Raw genomic sequence first — 18,675 nt, 5'->3', positions numbered from 1 at the left:
TCATATCATAATACCGGTCCATCGCAAACACTTCCGTTGCGGAAACACTTCCGTTGTGGCCATTTTGCATTCGTGTTGTGACCTTTTTGCATTCGTGTTTTTCTGTAAATGCATTCACCTGACACTTCCCAGCCACCGTAGGTCCTTTAAGAGGCTTCTCTTAACAGAGTTGGTCTTTGTTCTGCACATTATACTTGTTTTTTTAATACAATCCTTGATAATTGGGAGGGAAACTGGCACGACGCTCAAATATAATTTAACTGCTTTTTAACATATAAATCCTGTTTGTTCCATTTCACAACTTTTATGTTAAGACATGGAAAATTAAATAATTCATTTTACATTGTACCTTTGTTTGATCTGAACCTTATTTCTGGCATGTACTAGTTATTAATATTGTGTGTAAAGTCAAGAGGTAAATTATGTCACGTGAAAATAAAAAAAGAATCTGACTTGTGGAACAACATAGCAACACATGAAAGTATTTAGTTTAATGAACACCAAACAGACCACTTTACTAGTCTTAAATCAGAGGTGTTTACAAGACAACGCTTTTTGTAGAGAACTTTGTTTTTAAAATATCTTACATTTTTCAATTAGAAAAGGCAATTTTACCAGTAATAAAAGTGCAATGTATTCAGTTGGAATGATCACAATGCTGGTTAAACTGACAGAAAATAAAATATAACGTGAACAACAAACTTCTGGCACCACTTGTGATGAAGTCACAAAAAGTGTAAAGTGAGGAAAGTCTGAACATGATTAAAAAATAAAAAGTAAAACAACCATCTTGAAACAGGCCTGATGGCCAAAGGGCAAGTCTTGCCCACAGTGTGATGATGATGATAAGGCTGCTGGTCTTACTGGTTTCCATCTGCCTCGCTTTGATCTCGATCTGGATCTTTGAGCTGATGGATCTGAATGAATTTACTGTCAGGAAGACTGCTGAGGGGACAGAGAAGAAAACGAAGTGACGCACAGTTACAACTTGACAAAGTCGCACACTCTTTACTCCGGCTTGGCTTCATGACAGCTCATTTACTGAGCCAATAAACAGACAGGGAGTCAATATGTCCGATCCGGGTGGTCCCGCCACCACACAAACATGCAGAAGTTGCGTAAGCGGTTACCTCATGCTCTGTGGGGTGAGGAAGATGAACTGTCTGAAGCGCTGACTTGCAGCCACTCTCAGCATCATGTCCATGGAGATCCTCCTGTTCACCATGTCCTATTAAAAATAAAACACACTCATTCCTCTGTCACTCAAGATCTCAGTATTCTGGAGATGATCAGCTTGGTTAGTATTTGTTTACCATGTAAACATCAAATTCGTCAAGGCAGCGGAAAGGCGCCTCCGTGATGGCCCACAGAGAGAGAACGAAACACACAGTGGAGAAGGAGCGCTCGCCTCCGGACAGAGAGCGCATGTCACCTGAGTCGTTTTTTTTACCTTTCTTTGGTTGCACCTACAGGATGAGAGAGGCAGAAACAACACGGCAAAGGAAATTATTCAATAAAAAAAATCTTACATTCTGCAACACAGTTTATCAGAAAAAACAATTACCAGTGCAAATAAGTACTTCACCAAACAGATATTGTACCAGAGGATAGAGGATTACAAGTACTCACGTTACTGAAATTGAGTTGTTTTTATGGGTACTTCTAAATCAGTAATTTTACTTAAAGCTGCAATATGTAGAATCATGAGGAGCTCCACACTCCCCCCTCCCATCCTGGAAAAACTCACCGGTCTTCTTGGGAACACTTGCGTGCACGTGCAAAACTGTGGAACGTTTTTTCCATAAAAACTAGTAACAAATGTAAGGACTTTATCTTGTGTTATTGGAGAGTATTCTGATGTTTTGAAGACATAACAGCAGTACGAGGCTTAGAGCACACACACAAGCAGCCGCTCCTCCGCCTCCTGAGCCCAGCTGATCAGAGTAAACACTCTCCACACTGCAAATGAAATGGGTCTGTTCTCTGTCTCTACCTTATATAATGTTTCTCTTACAAGCTTTTTATTCTATCTGTTATCACTATCTCTCTCTGACTCGGCGCAGTCCGCCGCACACACTGGGTCAGAGGGACCTCCTCGGACTCTGTTCCTCCTGAACACGTTTGTGCCTTTATTCTGTTGCTTCTCCATCTCTGTCTTTTTTTTCCCTCTTGCTTTGTCGTGTAACCGCTGTGCCAAAAGCTACGTTAGAAACTTCAGCTAAGATATAATGCCATGGGACTTTCACTACTCTCAGATTGTGAACGCGCATCGACTTTTGACAAGCAGCTGGAGCAGCCAATAGTAACGCTTAAAACAGCTCATGGGCTCGCCCTGTTGGTAGAAAGATCTCTGTTTGGCTGAAGTCCAGCGTCACGCTCCTGTATTTCTAAAGCTCATTTACAGAGCCAAGACAAGGAGAAGAGAATCACTGTCCACTCAGAACACTTTGGATTACAATATGCAATACAATACAATATAACATGATTAAAACCAAAAAATTACATATTGCAGCTTTAAGTGCGTTTTAAAAGATTTAAAGTACTTTATACATTTCTACACCGAACCGTTACTGAGTAATTTATTATTTTTTGTGATTTTTTTTAATTTTCAATTCTTGGCACATTGACCATAATCCATATCACTATATACTATTCTTAGTCGTGCCATTTCTGATCAACACTTATCCACTTTTTTCAGCTCAGGTTGGCTTTTCTACCCATTAGGTTGTTACCCACATGGCACATCTGGCATGGCTCTGTTACAGTTTGTTGGTCTTATTTTTTCTTTTAAAGAATTGTACATTTTGACAAACCTTGTATTTTATAGAGATGCTTTTGTAAAAAAGAAATTACATTAAAATTGTGCAATATTTCATCTGTTTACTGTATGCAAGATTTATTACCAAAAACCGTGGCAAGATTTATTACCAAAAATAAATGTGGAGGTGAAAGTAACTAGTAACTAACTTTTATTTGGACTAATATTTAATTGAGCTACTTTTTACTTGTACTTGAGTATTTTTTGTACAACTTAATTGTTCTTTACCTATCAGATACTCAACATGCTTACCGGTAAACAGAAATTCTTACCGAAATAGAGAGGGTTTCTTTCTTGTGATCGAAGGTCATACTCCCGCTGTAGCCTCTCTGAGCCAGCATACTATCAAAGTAGTATTTACAGCGGGCCGACATGAAACTGCAACATAAATGGCATTACGGTAACTGTTTGTACTCTGATAAAGTACCTGAAGAAAATCCTCAGATTACACAGTTTTTATAGAGAAATAAAATGCTCTTTTCTTTTCAAACTTCTACACAACTATTTGGTTGGCAGGGCAGACAAAAATTTGGCACTGTACAATGATCACAGTGAGTTCTAGATTTTCCCACTTGCCTCCTGAGGTCGGCGTAAACTTGAAGTCGATGGTCCATGACCTTGTCGAGGTTGTTGATGAAGCTCTTTAGGTTCTTCACTTGCTGGGCCGTGTTCTTGTAGTTTTCTAGAGCCTCATGATACTGCCTGCCAAAGAGACACCATGGGGAAAAAAAGAATAAATAGATGTCTTTGTCTTGTCTAAATGGGTTCAGGGAAAGGAATGTGGATTTCATGTTTCAGGTTTATAATGATATTTAGCCTTAGATGTACTCTATAGCACATAGGGTCATTTTCATTATTCTTTTTCACTAGGTTTTAGCTTCCTCAACTACTATTTCCCCAATAATCTTTCACAGTTTATTTTTATTCTTCTTTGAAGCTGAGAGTTCACGTATTTTATACAATATGAAACTAAGTGGAGTTGTGATTTTTTTCAAACATCTATGAATATATTTTTGGCTGTTACAATGTGAGAATTATAGTTAAATTGAGCTTTTGAAAATTCTGCTTTTAGCTTTAAACATTCATTGTTTGTACTGTACTGAATTATTGTTTTTGTTTGTTATGTTATTTAATTAGTAATTTTTTAACAAACTTTTTGTTTTTTTGGTTAGTTTATTCAAATCACGTGATCCACAGCTTCAGGCGTGCAGGTTTATGGCATTGTATTATATAAAATCATGTTCTGAATGATATACATGGCTATAATAATGTGTATAAATGTATGCAGTTAAATATGAGTAATATACCTCACAATCTCCTTAGGGTCCCCTTGTTGGTCCTGCTGGGTGCTGATCTTCACCTTAAGCCGATTGATCTCAGTGTCCAGACTCCGAGCAGTTCGACTTATGTCCATACGCTCTGCACAGATCTCTGAAGCCTTGGCAGAAGACGCCTGAAACACAAAGTTAAACAAGAACACTTCTTTTCTTGGATTGTTTTTTGTTGTAAATTAGTGCATAAATGCAACAATTTAAATCCATGTCTTCATTTATTAAATGAGAAAATGGATTATTCGATCCATTTTAATTACGTTGCGTTTAATCACTTTACCTGGAGCTCCTCTTCTTTGCTCTTCAAGTTGGCTTCGAGCGTCTGTATGTTGCGAAGGTGGGTGCTGCGTTTCTCGTCATAGTGTTCCTTATGATGCCTGCATTTCATCACCGCCTGGTCAGCTTTGATGAGCTCTTCCTGTAGTAGAAAACAACACACCATACCACACCTAGTTGAAAACAGGATTTGGCCTCTGAAAACAACTAATGAGAGCTTTTTGATAAGGGTGTAAAGATTCATCCATTAGATCGATGATTCGATTTATATTCCTACGATCCAACTACATCGATCTGTGCTCGGCAAGGTTCGACCACTGCTTAACCTGAATAGATCTTGGTTTTGTATTTTTTATGTTAATATTGTATTATTTTTATGTATAAAAAAAAAAAAAGCAGAAGAGTCAGGTAAACCTAATATCAATACTAATACGATTAATACTACTAATAATAATACGTAATGACTATTGAAAATGAGAGCAGAAAAGTGAACCTCCTCTTAATTTAAAATGAAGTGTTGGTTTGACTTTGACATTAAATGTTGTTTACTTGTTTTTGTCCATAATTAATTTATAGACGATTCCCTTAGAAGAAACAGGAATCTTTGAAACCTCACCTACACTGTACAGCATCAAGGTATTTATTTTAGTCACATTGGTTGCATTATTATTTTGGCTAAAAAGTTGCTATTTCAAGTCCCTGAATTGTTTCGGATCTAATCATTCTAAATGAACCAATATCGTCAATTAATCGAATCAGCAACAACAAATCATTACACCCCTACTTTTTGGCGTTAGGATAAAGCTTGTTTCTAAACTTCGAACAGTTTTCTTGTTCAGTAAGGCTTCAAAAATTTTGTCGGTATGACAAAAAATCTTGTATTTCTTACCTTGATTGCTTCGGCCTCTTCTGCGATGGTGCTGATGCGCTCTTTGTGCTGTTTGTATTCCTGCTCGGCCTTTTCGTATAACACCTTCAAGTCGGCCATCTTTGCTCGCGCCTCAACGTGCTCCACCCGCTTGACAGAAATCTTAGAAACAATTTCTTGAAAATCTTCTTCCTTCAGAACATTAGAGAAAAGAGTGCATCACAAGGAGAATCTTGAGAAGTGTTTGATTGTAACAGAAGCTACATTTGTGATGTGTACAAACCAGGGGCTGAACATCCTCTGACTGAGGCTCCTCCACATTCATAAGGTCTGTTAGCTCGAGCTGCAATTTGTTAGCTTTATCCTGGAAGAAAAACACAAAATGTAAAAAAACTTTGTATTTATTAATGTATATTGTCTTTAGTCATACAAAACAAACATATTTAAGGTTGAAAAAATATACTTTGGTGGTCTTTTGTTCCATGTGAGCTCTTCTGAGCAGCGATTCGTTCTGTTTGATGTCTTCATCCAACTTCCTCATCTGTTGCTGGAAGCGGTTGGCCTGAGCTTCCTGGTTCTGAATTTCTCCCATCAACTGCCTGTCATGGAAAAGAGCAACAAAAAGGCTACAATTAACCGAAAATAATCAACCATGGTAATTATTAGGGGTGTGCATTGCCATGAATCTGACGATACGATCCACGATTTACATATCACAATACAATATATCCCAATCCAATATACATGGCAATATCAATAATTACAAATTTCACTGTTATAAGTACAAAATGGTATGAAATACCATCTATTAAATTTTTTTAAATTGGCAAAGAATAAGTAAATTATAACTGACTGTAATTCAAGCACCAATATCAAAAACAAGTTGTATGTTTATCAAACTGTCAAATTACATTTGTCAAAAAAAAAAAAAAGTTAAACTTTTGCTTCTACAACAGATTCTGATTCTGTGAAGTTTTTAAAAACAAAAACACATACAACAGACTGATGGTGTGTTCACTGACACTTAGTGACCGGGAGTTTACATGCAAGCATATGTTAGCACAAATGAATAGATTTTTTGTTAAACATGATTTAAATAAATTGATTTCTAAATTTTTTGGACTGATACAATAATTGCACGGTAAAATATTGCGATATATCGCCAAATCGATTTTTTCTTACACCCTTATTTATTATAATTATCTGCCTCGTAATAGTGATCAATGCCCTGCAGGCTCTAAATAAAGAACACAGTATAGGGATCTCCCAGTCATGTGACCCCTAGCCACGGGTCAGCCATTTTGATGGAATACGTCCGTCAGCGACTCAGTCTCATGTCATGTCATCGCACTCATTAGCATCAAAACAAGAGCTATACAAGAGGAAGATAAAGGAACTAGGAATCATAAATCCATATGAAGCATGACGGGCCCTGCTGCTCCCGACTCAGTGGGGCCGAGGCCTCCCACCGAGGGAGGACAGCACCCGTCACTGTGCTTAAATTATAGGTAAATAAATACATTTCCCTCAGAAAATGCCCCGATCATTCTCGTTTGTAAGTACACACCTGATATCTTCCTCTACATCTCCAGAGAAATATTTGGCTCTCGCCTGTTCCGCAGAGTAATTTCTGTTGTTATAGATCTGATCTCCTTCTTTGGAGAAGGCCTGGGTACAGTTCCTGGGTGGATTTCCTCCTTGCATCAATCGTCGAGCCTCAGTGCGATTCTGGACAACAAATAATTAACAAATTGGACAGAGCGTTAAAAATAAATCAACATGTTTAAACAGAAAGACATGATTTTTAAGCGACATAATCAGAAAGTTTGAAGACTTTGAGTGCTAGAATTGTTATTCTCTTGATTCATGCCAATTGTAAATACTAATTAATTTATAAAGGACAGATCAATTTACACTTTCCCAACAGCCACAGTGAGTCCATGTGGACTTGGTAGGCATCAAAACAGCATACTAATTATTGTGTTAGTTGCTTTAGAAAATCATATAATTACCTTGATGAGTAGGATGCTCTCAATACCCCTTTGATCAATAAGGCAGTTGGTAACGACTGGGTCCTGAATTTCTAAAGCTTGAAGAACAGAGGGATACTGGGGATGATTTACAGCCCTGAAACAAAACACAAGATTGCCCAGAGCCACTGATGAGTAAAAAGCATCAACAAAAATCCATGAAAACAATCTATGCAGAAAAAAAGTAAGAAAAGTTTTACTTTCTTCTTTAATTTCCACAGGAAACTAGTCATTTTTTAGACACAGGTTTTAAAGGAGCCTAACAATGTTTTTAAGAATAAGCAAATGTAGTATTTCCTATTCAAACATCTACTAAACCAGGGGTTCTCAACCTTGGGGTCCAGACCACATTTGGGGTCGCCAGATGCCTTCAAGAAACTAGGAAAATTTTTAAACAATTTGAGCCCATTTTTGTCTTTTTTTTTTTTTTTTTTACCTTTTTTCTGAAACTACACCAAACTTGCCATATTTTAACTAATTTTAAACACTTTTTCATGCCATATTTTTGCTCCTTTTAATGTATTTTGCTACATTACTCTCATCTCTGTCACTTTACCATCAAATTTCATTGCCTTTTCTGCACATTTTTTCCACTTTCAAGACATTTTCAGCACTTATATACCCTTTCCATTACGTTTCCCAAACAGTGTCGCACATGTTGACCCATTATTGTCAACATATTTCATGCTTATTTTTCCCAATTTAACCACATTCACGATTTGTCATGCTTTCTATTTGTTCCTGCTTTTTGAACAACACCTTTATTTTGGGGGTTGCGGGCTGAAAAGGTTGAGAACCAGTGTACCAAACCACTTACTCGTGCACTCAGGGTCACAGGGCTCTGCTAGTCCCTATTTAGAGCTCTTATTGGGCGTAAAACTTGACACACCTGGTACAGGGTGCCAGTCCGTTGCACAGCCACATGTAGACAAACAACTATTCACACACAGTTCCAGTTGTCTGTAACTGTAACAGTGTAGTATCCTCACCTTCTTCTTGTGTCGTGGACTTGTGGAAGGAACTGACTTGTAATGATGACAGGTCGGCGCCCCCCTGGGCAAAACTTGGCCATGATGCTCTGCAGCAGTCTCTCGTCATCGTGGTTGTCACACGTAAATGCTTGTAACGACCCTTTAAGACACACTTCAACAGCTAAGGCGAGCTCTGTATCTTTCAAAGATATCAGGTAACCTACAGAAAGGAGGCAAAGTAAGTAATACAAAAAGGTCAAAATCATGCTCTCAAATATGTGACTTTTCATTGAAACAACGATAAAACAGTTGAACTCTGACTTACCCAGAGGACCTCTGGGTTTTTGCTTAAATTGGCCTCTTTTGTGCGCTTCCTCAATGGCGTTGAGAAGTGCAGGCATGTGTTCTCCAAAGCGCTGCAGTCGGTTAGAGCGACTTCTCTCCACCATCAGCAAGTTTCGTTTGTTGGCTTCAATAGACCTCTGCAGGGCTGCCTGCTCTTTCCTGAGGGCACCATAGAGAACAAATGCTCAGGCATAATATGGAATTCGTTGTCATTAGTTGTTTGTATTGTTGCAGCTGATCCAACATAGCAACATAGTGTCTTAAAAGTATTTTTTGGCCAAATACTGACACTAAAATACATGTTAGCTTATTTCTGTTTATTTACTCAAAAATAACTTTTTTAATAAAAACCAGCTAGCTAATCAAGCAATATTATTACACCTAATAAACTTATTTTTTTGTTGAAGTACAAAATATACAGTCTACTTCTATTGCTACATACATTCCACCAGTAGGAGGCAGTGTATGTTAGTGGAAGCTGCTCTGCCCAGTTGGCAGCGGGGTTGGGGTCAATTATAAATGTAATTGCATAATTGATAGTTAATTACAGTTATGGCATAATTATAATTGTAATTTTAAAAAATATGATGCGGTCGTAATTGTAATTAAGTTCAGATAATTAACTTTGTAATTGTCATGAAAATTCTATAAAAACTGTCAATTATAATTTAATGCAAAACTGGGGAACTATGTTACAGTTCTATACATATGTAGTTAACAATTATTAAGATATGTTTCATAACAACCTTTCCCACATGTTACCATTTAAAAAAAATTGAAATCGAGGGGTATACTGACATGAAAAAAAAGGCTCAGACACCCATATTATTTTGATATAAAAATGGAACAAATGGATTAGATTTACAAAGACACCAGCATTTAAAGGATACATTTTTGTTTTTATTATTTTGTATTCTTTAATGAAAAAAAAACTGAACCTGTAAACCCCTATGTACAGTATGCTTGTTGTTTCTGGTTCTATGTTCATCTTTACATAAAATAAAAAAATAAAGTGGGGAAAAAAAAAACAAGTTTGGGAGCATTTGGATTTGTATGCTACTTGGTGTGACATATTTAGGTAAATAAAACAAAATTTAAGCACAGATTAATTTGGTCACTTTAAACTTGTAGTAAAGATGAATTGAGCTAAAGTGACGGCCCACCCTTGTCATACATGTCGTTCTTTTTAGATGAGAATGACAGAATGTCTCTTCCAGCTGCTGTGAAAGCATCAACTATCAGTTTTCTTTGTCTCATCCTTTGTTTTTTTTTACCGCATCTTTCCTTGCTCCTCTTTGGCACGGCTGATGGCATGCTCATACTGGTCTATCTGTTGGCCTAGAGTTGAGATTTGATGTCTCAGGTTTTCCAGATCAGTCTGAATCTGGTTGACCCGGTTTGCCCTGTCCTGGCTCTCTGTTCCCAATGCCTGACTGATGCTTAAAAAGAGAGAGGGGAAAAAAGAAAACAACAACATTATGGAAGCAGAAATATAACATAAAATTAAGGACATTTGTTTAGCTTGACTCGAACACACAAGAGACAAAAATGTACCTGAGCTTTAGGTCTTTGATTCTGGACGACAGCTGATCTCGATCTTTACCCAGGTCCCGCAGGTTAGCTTCACACCTGTGGGCAGTGACCTGCAGTAATAATAATAATAATAATAATAACAATAATCATCAGTTCACGGAATACATATCAGGTGTTGTTAAAGCAGTAAGAGAGAGACAAAAATGAAATAATTTTTTTAAGCACCTTTTGCTAACTCAATAAGTCAGTAATATCACGTGAACACAAACAACCAATTAATCTAAATATTTAATAAAAGAATGATGAATCAGCATTAAAGAAGAATGGAAAATCGCCCGTTATGGAGCGAATCCGTCTCTCGCTCTGAGTGACAGCTGTCAAATCTGCTGTTTCAGCACCAAGGACCACCAAGGAAAAATCACCGCTAATTTAGCCACAAAGAACACTAAACTTTCATAACACAAAAACACACAAATACAAAATATTTACAAACGTTTACACCGATAAGGCCATAACTCCTCTTATGAATCAGCAGCACAGCAGAAAATGAAAATAAAATGCGTGCTTACCTCTTATTTGTGAAAACAGCCAAAAAACTAAAAACAGCCATTAAGAACTTTGTATCCTCACAACTTATTTACATATTTCACAGCCAAGGCCAAGAGCAGCAGCTCATCTTGGCTTTGAACTACCTTTCCAAACTTCCTGTCTCTATGTCCATAGCAGAACTTTGACCGTCATATCCTTCTCTTCTCTCTGTCCCTGAGTCCTCCTCATGTCCCCTGAATAGTTCTCCTCCTGTGTTCTGTCTGTTGGAGGCAGGTTCTCCTGCATTAGCATCTTTGCTACAGGTGCTGCTACTCACTACTCTAAGTGCTGCTGCGCTGCTGCTCTCTTCCACGATTTCCACGGAAACAACCTTTGCCTCAGGCTTAGCTTCACTTATTGGTTACAAAAATGAGTCAAAGAAACGCTCGTGTTCATCATCCAGTGACTTCAACTTAAACAAATCCATCAACCCACTGTAGACTTATCCTTTATTTGGATATTAATGTATTCAAGCCACCAGAGTGATGTCATAAACAGTGCGATGTGAGCATTGACCTCTGACCTCAACTGTCTTCAGATCAGTGTTGCGTTTCTGAGCCTCAGCTTTGAGCTCAGCACATTTTGGCTGGAGGTCCTGGACCTGGTTGGTGATTGCCTCCAACTTCTCCTGAATCTGCTTGTACTTCCTCTCAGACTCCTCGATCTTATTCTGTGATTGTGTAAACACAAACAAAAGGAGAACAGTTTAAAACTTATGGCATTTTGATTTTTTTTTTTTTTTTTACCACCAATGTTTTCTGTTGAAAAGCCTCCAAAGTCCTACCTTCCATTCCTCCACTTTCTCGTCATACTTCACCGTGGACTGCCGGTCCGCCTGCAGCTTCTCCCTCACAGGCTCCAAATCCTTCTCCATTTCAATCACCTGGAACATTAAAGTCAACAGTGGAAGTTTAAGGGTATAACCACTATTTTTTTTTTTTTTTTAGATGAATAAACTGAGCCGACAGGGAAAATCCAGTCAACTGACCAAAGCCCAAGCCATCTGTTTCTGTAACTCCTGCAGTTTATCACGCAATTCATCCAGTGAGGACAAGCTCTTGTATCTGTCTTCTTTTTCCAGATACTTCCGTTTCAGCTCCTTAAGGCCCTTGAAAATGTCACATAATCACGTTTGTTTATTAACATGAATAAAAAGTGCACCTTTATGCATTACATTATTGTCAATAATTCTATTCCACTCAAACACACAGTTACATTGAGGAAACACATTTCAATTAAATACTCCTTACTTCATTTTGTTGTTCAATTTTGTCGTTTGTGACATGTTTTGTTTGTTTGATGTAGATAAAGTCTTCTCTCATCTGATCCAGTTGGGTTGCTTTCATAAAGAACTGCTCAAAAAAAAAAAAAAAAGCATAAAACAAATAAAAAGAGCTTAGATTTGTAAGGTAAAAGGGATAGAGATTAATAATCCTGATAATCAGACTGAATATAGCAGAAAAGGAACTTTAGAAAAATCTTATTTGTTTTGCAATCAATGCTGTGAACTAACCTTATATTTGTCTCCCTCTCCTTTTGAGTGAAGGAAGTGTTTGCTCATCTCCTGAGTGAGCACTGACACAGGGTTATTGACCTTCAGAGGAAAACAAATAGACAATAATCATAAAAACATGATTAATCTCACCTAAAGCACATGCATTCACCTGCTTTCAAATTTATAACAAGGTGTGGTTTCTGTTTTATAAAACCTGAACCTGTTGTACCTGAATATTAAAGTTGTCCAAGATGGAAATGAGCTCTTCCTTTTTGGTTGAGATTATGTGGCCTATAGGACGGAGGAAGAAAAATTACAGTTTGGTTTACTTGATTCTCCAAAAAGTTGCACAACTCTCTGACAAATGTTCAGATTTAGAATACTTTATTGTTTATCACCTGATTTGCTTTTGAGTTTATAGGATCTAAGGCCGTCACGTGTTATCCTCAGATCTATGATGATAGCTGAGCTGTACACTTCAGGCTTGTACGCGTCTTTTCCCTTATTACGCAGAGTGATCGACACATCCGCCGAACTACAGCAGAGATGAAAACATTTAGCCAGGTTTGTCATCTCTTCCTTTACAGTATAAAGGTTAATGAAAAAAAACAACAACAATTGGCTACTGTAAAAGGACCAGTTTATTGCTAATAAATAGAAATTAATTTAAAGGAACTACAAAAGTCAAGTTATATATCCATCTTATAAACCTGTGATTAGGTCAGCATAACACAAATTTAATCAAAGTTCAATTCACAAATTTTTAAAATGAACTAGTTCATAATTCAAAATTTTTCTCAATTTCAAAAATTAATTAAATCATAGTCCCCCCCCCCCAAAAAAAGATAATATTCACACACATGATTTAGTTTGTTGTTAATATGGGAGGAGAAAAAAAACAACATGGAACTAAACTAAATTTGCACACATTTTTAGACTGTGAAAAGAAATTCAAATACCAGAGACACAGTAACCCTGTTTAAATGTTGCTAATGACTACCTATTCTATTCTATTTTCCTATTCTATTTAGTATTTGTTTGCATATTTCAAGAAGTCCAAAATGACTAGGAAGCGATATTATAAAATTGCACAATTAAGAAAAGGGGGAGGGATTTAATAAGTCTTTCTTCTTCCCACTCCTTTTCGAGCAAACATATTATTGCAATTATAAGTGTATTATACATAGATCACATGGACTATTTTGAACATCTTTGATTGTTTTCTCTGTTGGGGTTTCCTTGTACACAAAGAGTTTTTTGCTCCTTTCTGTTTTTCTTTCTTGTCCCCACTTGTAGAATTGTAGATTGTAGAATGTGCTTTTGTTTAAGTTAAACTAGTTGGGTTTTTTTGCACTTTTATTTGTTGTTTTTATTTGAATTATTGATGTTATTAATAAGGGTCTTGTAATTTATTCATCTATTTTTTTATATTAAATTATAGAATATTCTGATGTTTAAGGTTAAAAAGTCTGTTACCGAGTGGTTAATAATAAATGAGTCAGCTTTTCTCATATTTACTGTTGCTGACTATTGTTCTCGGAGTAATATCACTTAATCAAGCCTTTTCTAACATTCCACACACACAAAAAAGCAAGTATTAAAATAAGTAATAAAAGGCTGTATGATCCATGCTGATATCCACCATGTTGTAGTAAATGCTCACTTTTCTCCTTCTTTAACAAATCCTTTGAGTGATAATCCTCTGTTTGTAGCGTGTGCATTCCCTCCAAGTGCAACGATGAGAGCTGTCAGAACGGCGCTTTTTCCACCTGTCAAAAAGTGTTTCAGTTCAACAGCTCAAGCTAAGATCCAATATTTAATTCAGAATCTTACTGTACGAGCTATAAATACATACGTTTCTAATGTAAACTTTGTAAAAGCCATGATAGTCATAGATAGGATACCAAAATTGTGACATTAAAAATGATAAACATTATCAAAGTAAAGATCAAAATAACAAAAGAATCTAAATAAATGTACTAATCCTGTTTCACTAATGACAGGAATATGTTTGAAAGTGTTTTAACAAGTACGTCGTTTAGCAGCAGCTTCTTAAAGACACTGTTTTTACAGTATATTGTGGTTTTTTAACAAAAGAAACTTCGGTAACACTGTAACATTAAAACAAGTGTAAATAAAGGACTTAATAAGCCCTTTTTTGTTGCATTATACAAATGTTAAAAAACAAGATCATCTTTGTAGGAAACTAGGAATGTTAAAAAAAACAAGTGTTTCAAAGGTTTCTTACTTCCATTGTTGCCGACAAAAAAGTTGACATTGGAACCAAATGCAAATGGTCCGAGATGAGAGTGGCACATGAAGTTTTTCATGGAGATGCTTTCCACGATGCCCGCATCACTCTCTACATCAGCAACACACTGCAACTACAGGACAGAAGCTGTGTTTAGAACCTGTACACAACATTTACAAATATATATATATATATACAGTATATATGTCTAAATCATCTAATAAAAGGTCGTTATTATTATGTTGCAATTATTTTAATTCCTAAAGAATATTTACATAGCATTGTTAATGTATTTAATGGTTTTGGTAATAATAAACCTTCTGTATAAAAACACATTGGCTGAAAAGCTTATGGGGTCATTCCATGTCATTTCAACACATTTTCAGAACATCGCACGCACTCAAACAATTCAGATTTTTTTTTTTTATTTACCAGTTGTTCCGTGATTATTCAATAACCACACTGTAGATTTTTAGTTTGATTGTACTAATACTTTTTGAAATATGGACAATTTGGCGGGGAGGGGGGGCATGTGTCAATTTTTGTGTATTCTTCATTTTCTTCCATTTTCAGCTTCCAGTAACTCAGGCACTACATCACATAGGAAACTGAAATTTGGTATAGTAATACAACTCAATCTACTCACTTAGAATATACAAAATTATCTGCTATACATACAGTATTATCTGGTGGACATGCCAGCTCCTCAAAATTGGAAAAAAGCTTGTCAGGGTTTGGGGATAGAACATGTTTGGGCCGTCAGTAAACAACTTTACATATGCCTCAGCTCCCTGTAATTTTATCAGCTTTGAGCTATGTACATTAGGAGATGGCGAGATATCACGATATTTTTCCGCACGATCGATTATCCATATGCGTGCGCTAAGTATCGATTTTTCTTCTTCTGCGTAGGTCTTCACAGAAATTTTGTCAGTTTGTTGAAGGAACCAATATTTTGTTTACTGGAATATTGCACTATAATTTATTTATTTTTATTTATTTATTCAGTTTATTTCCGACATGGTTACATTCACTTTTTTTTTTTTTTGTCACTGGTAAGAAAGACCCTATTTTTTGTTTACAAAAAGCACTATTGAAGATATTTGCAGAAATGTTGCACTAAAATAGTGTCACTGTTCATAGGACACTTTTTCAATTTATTGTCTTTCAGAGATATAAAATAAAAATGGTATTTTTTCACTTCATTTTTTTTTCTTCTAATGTCATAGATCATCGTAGATTGATTTCTGATCAATATATTGATAATCGCAGGATCGTGAGATAAATGTTATCGTGACCTCTGTATCGCGTATCATATCGTGAGGTACCCAGAGGTTCCCACCCCTAATGTACATATACTGTTCACATCACTAATGATCAGTCATTGGTTCTGGGATGACCCTGTCTTGAAATCCTAAAAAAATGTTCTTTTTTTTTTTTTATTATTATTATTTTCATTGGCCTATAACGGCATGTGGAGAAGTAAGAAACAATCTGATGTCTGTTTTAATTTATAGTATAAGAATGACTCTTTCTTGAGTGACTTTTCATTTTTGATTTTGAACCACAACTTTGGATTATTTCACCACTTGCAAATATTAAAAATCCTTTTACATGAGGCCATTGTAGCTTGCCTCTGTTTCTTATAATCATTAATTGTTTATTAGTTTTTCACTAGTGACGTAAAAAAATGAGAGAAATTTGTTCATAAATATTATGCTTTTCAAAAATGAATGTTTTTTTTTTTCTGACGCAATGTTTTTTTGGGGTTTTTTTTTCTTGTCTTTCAGTAGGAGAATACACACCTGCTGACATAAAAATGGATCTTCCTGTAAACTGTCGATATCTTCACCCTCATCCTCAATTCTGCTGCGTTTGCTAACATTTTGACCTGCAGTGCTGTTGCTTCTTCTCTTCGACATCCTGGACACTGGAGAATACATTAGGAGAGAAAGAGGAAACCGAAAGTAAAACATTTGGCAATAAACCGAATATCTCTCACAGGCGACAGTAGACACATGTTGCTAAAATAGCTAAGCATGAGATGTAAGTAACATAACATCAACTTCATACGTTGGTTACGATATAAAATTAGCCAAATTGGTTGGGTTTTACTGCAAACGAAGACGGCTAAAGACATTGCACGTATTTTATGAGTAACTAAAAACATAATAATATAAAAGACAGGTCGATAAACTTCAATTCAGCTACTTACGTCCGCGGTAAGGAATATGTACACCAGATCCAAAGAACCACCATCACTGACGACCGCGAAAGCTGTCCACCAATCACCGCCCGACCACTCCACTCACGTGACTACCATAGACATATATTAGCAGATAGGACACATTTGGCGTTCAGGCTTCTATCGTCTGACGATAGACGCCATTTTACCAAGGGCTGATTGGGCACAGTAGTTTACTTCGGTCCATGTAAATAATTATATTGAAAAACACTTTTGTTAAAAATAAATAAATGAATAAATAAAAATGTTAATTATTGTTATCCTTTTTTTTTTTTTTTTTTTTTTACAAAATAAAATACAAGTGTCCAGTATTGCTTACATCATATCTTATTAATTTTAAATTGTATTATTTCATCATTGTTTTATTAACAAACACACCACAAGTCTTGAATATTGCTCCATTTTACAAAATTGTTCTTTAATGACTGTTAAACCTTTTGATATTTGTTTTTGTATTTGTTTGTATGTTGTTGTGTTTTTATGGACCCTGAGTCTGAAATAAAGATATTTATCTATCTAATTATTAATAGATCTGATATTGTCCTGATTATTTACATCAGCTTCTACTCACCTAACAATTAAATAAATAATAATAATTTTGCCGCCCAAAACTAAAAATATAACTCGAGCATTTTTTTTCATATATTTTAAAATATTATTAAAGTTTTTGTTTACTAATTATTTACAAATCTTGAATAATTTACAAGCATTGGATATTACTGGATTGTACAAAAATGTTTGATATTGTCCTGAGTTTAGATTAGTTTAGGAAATATTTAGAAAATAAAAAAACAAGGGATCTAGTATTATTTTACATTATATTGTATTTTTTAAATTATTTGTTGCTAAATGTTGCAATTTCTTTTACAAAATCGTTCTTTAATATGATAGATTTGATAGTCTGTTGCGTGCAGTTAGCCCCTGGTAACATGGCTGCCGAAGTGGAGCCGTTCTCGCGAGGGTTATCTCGCCTTCCTCTAAAATCACGCGTGGAAAAACGAGAATAGCCTGTAAACACAGCTGTGTTTGTTTTATACATTAATGTTCTCGAGATTCAAATATATTTTAGAAATAATACGTTTTTTTGTTAAGCAAATGTACAACTAGCATCAGTTAAAAAAGTAACACCTGAAGTCAGTGTGAGAGAGAGATATGGTTTGCTTTCGTGACGTCACAATTTTACCGTAATGCCGAGTATATTTGGTCAATGCTGACTGAGGACAAAGTTATTAGTGTTGCACAAGCGGAAACTATGGTATGGAAGCCAAAACAAAAAAAAAAATCACCAAGGAAAGTCATAATTATGTGAAACAAAGTCATAATTATGAGATAGAAAGTCATAATTATGAGTTAGTAAAGTCATAATTATGAGATAGAAAGTCATAATAATGAGGAAAAAAAGTCATAATTATGAGATACTTAAACACATTTACAGCAGCTAGTTCATGTGGTGAGCTGACACTGAGAGATGGCTGATAAGACTATCGAAGACTACTTTAGACGGGGCTTAACAATTGATGAAATAATTTGTTTGCTTGCAAATTCACATAGAAAAATGCTGAGTAAACGCACACTTGAAAAGATACTAAGCAAAAAAGCTCTGGCGTCGAAAGGATAAAACTGATGTGGCTGAAGTAGCTCGGTTTATTGACCAACACATGGAGATTTCTGGTCAGTGCCATGGGTACAGATGGATGTACCAAAAATGTCATAATAATTATAATTATGACTTTGTTTCTCATAATTATGACTTTACTAACTCACAATTATGACTTTCTTTCTCATAATTATGACTTTCTAACTAATTATGACTTTTCTTGGTGATTTTTTATTTTTTTAGAAACGCACACACAATAATAATAATAATAATAATTCATTTGAAGACGCCTTTCTGGCACTTAAGGTCACCATACATAAGGAGTTT

General features: G+C 35.7%; 1 protein-coding gene across 2 annotated transcripts; it reads right to left on the bottom strand.

The window, feature by feature from the left end:
• Positions 1-19: 19 nt before the first annotated feature.
• On the bottom strand, positions 20-16,801 carry si:dkey-119f1.1 (Structural maintenance of chromosomes protein 6-like). 2 transcript variants are annotated; one of them, XM_028440070.1, is made up of 27 exons: positions 16,722-16,801; positions 16,312-16,436; positions 14,504-14,639; positions 13,919-14,024; positions 12,654-12,790; positions 12,485-12,546; positions 12,274-12,354; positions 12,011-12,112; positions 11,749-11,868; positions 11,545-11,643; positions 11,284-11,430; positions 10,194-10,282; positions 9,914-10,078; positions 8,620-8,798; positions 8,313-8,514; positions 7,306-7,420; positions 6,861-7,021; positions 5,757-5,892; positions 5,577-5,657; positions 5,315-5,485; positions 4,430-4,567; positions 4,126-4,271; positions 3,395-3,520; positions 3,091-3,196; positions 1,314-1,466; positions 1,131-1,228; positions 20-945 (listed from the first exon to the last, which is right to left on the bottom strand). In XM_028440070.1, the coding sequence occupies exons 2-27, from the start codon at positions 16,426-16,428 to the stop codon at positions 861-863; spliced, it is 3,258 nt and encodes a 1,085-aa protein (XP_028295871.1). In that variant the 5' UTR covers positions 16,429-16,436; positions 16,722-16,801; the 3' UTR covers positions 20-860. The 2 variants fall into 2 exon arrangements, with proteins under 2 accessions (XP_028295871.1, XP_028295872.1); XM_028440071.1 differs by having other exon boundaries at positions 20-942.
• Between the last annotated feature and the right edge of the window lie 1,874 nt (positions 16,802-18,675).

This window comes from Gouania willdenowi, chromosome 24 (genome assembly GCF_900634775.1).
Source record: "Gouania willdenowi chromosome 24, fGouWil2.1, whole genome shotgun sequence".
NCBI lineage: Eukaryota > Metazoa > Chordata > Actinopteri > Blenniiformes > Gobiesocidae > Gouania > Gouania willdenowi.
Note: the sequence above shows the minus strand (reverse complement) of the source record. Positions and strands in the feature narration are given on the sequence as shown.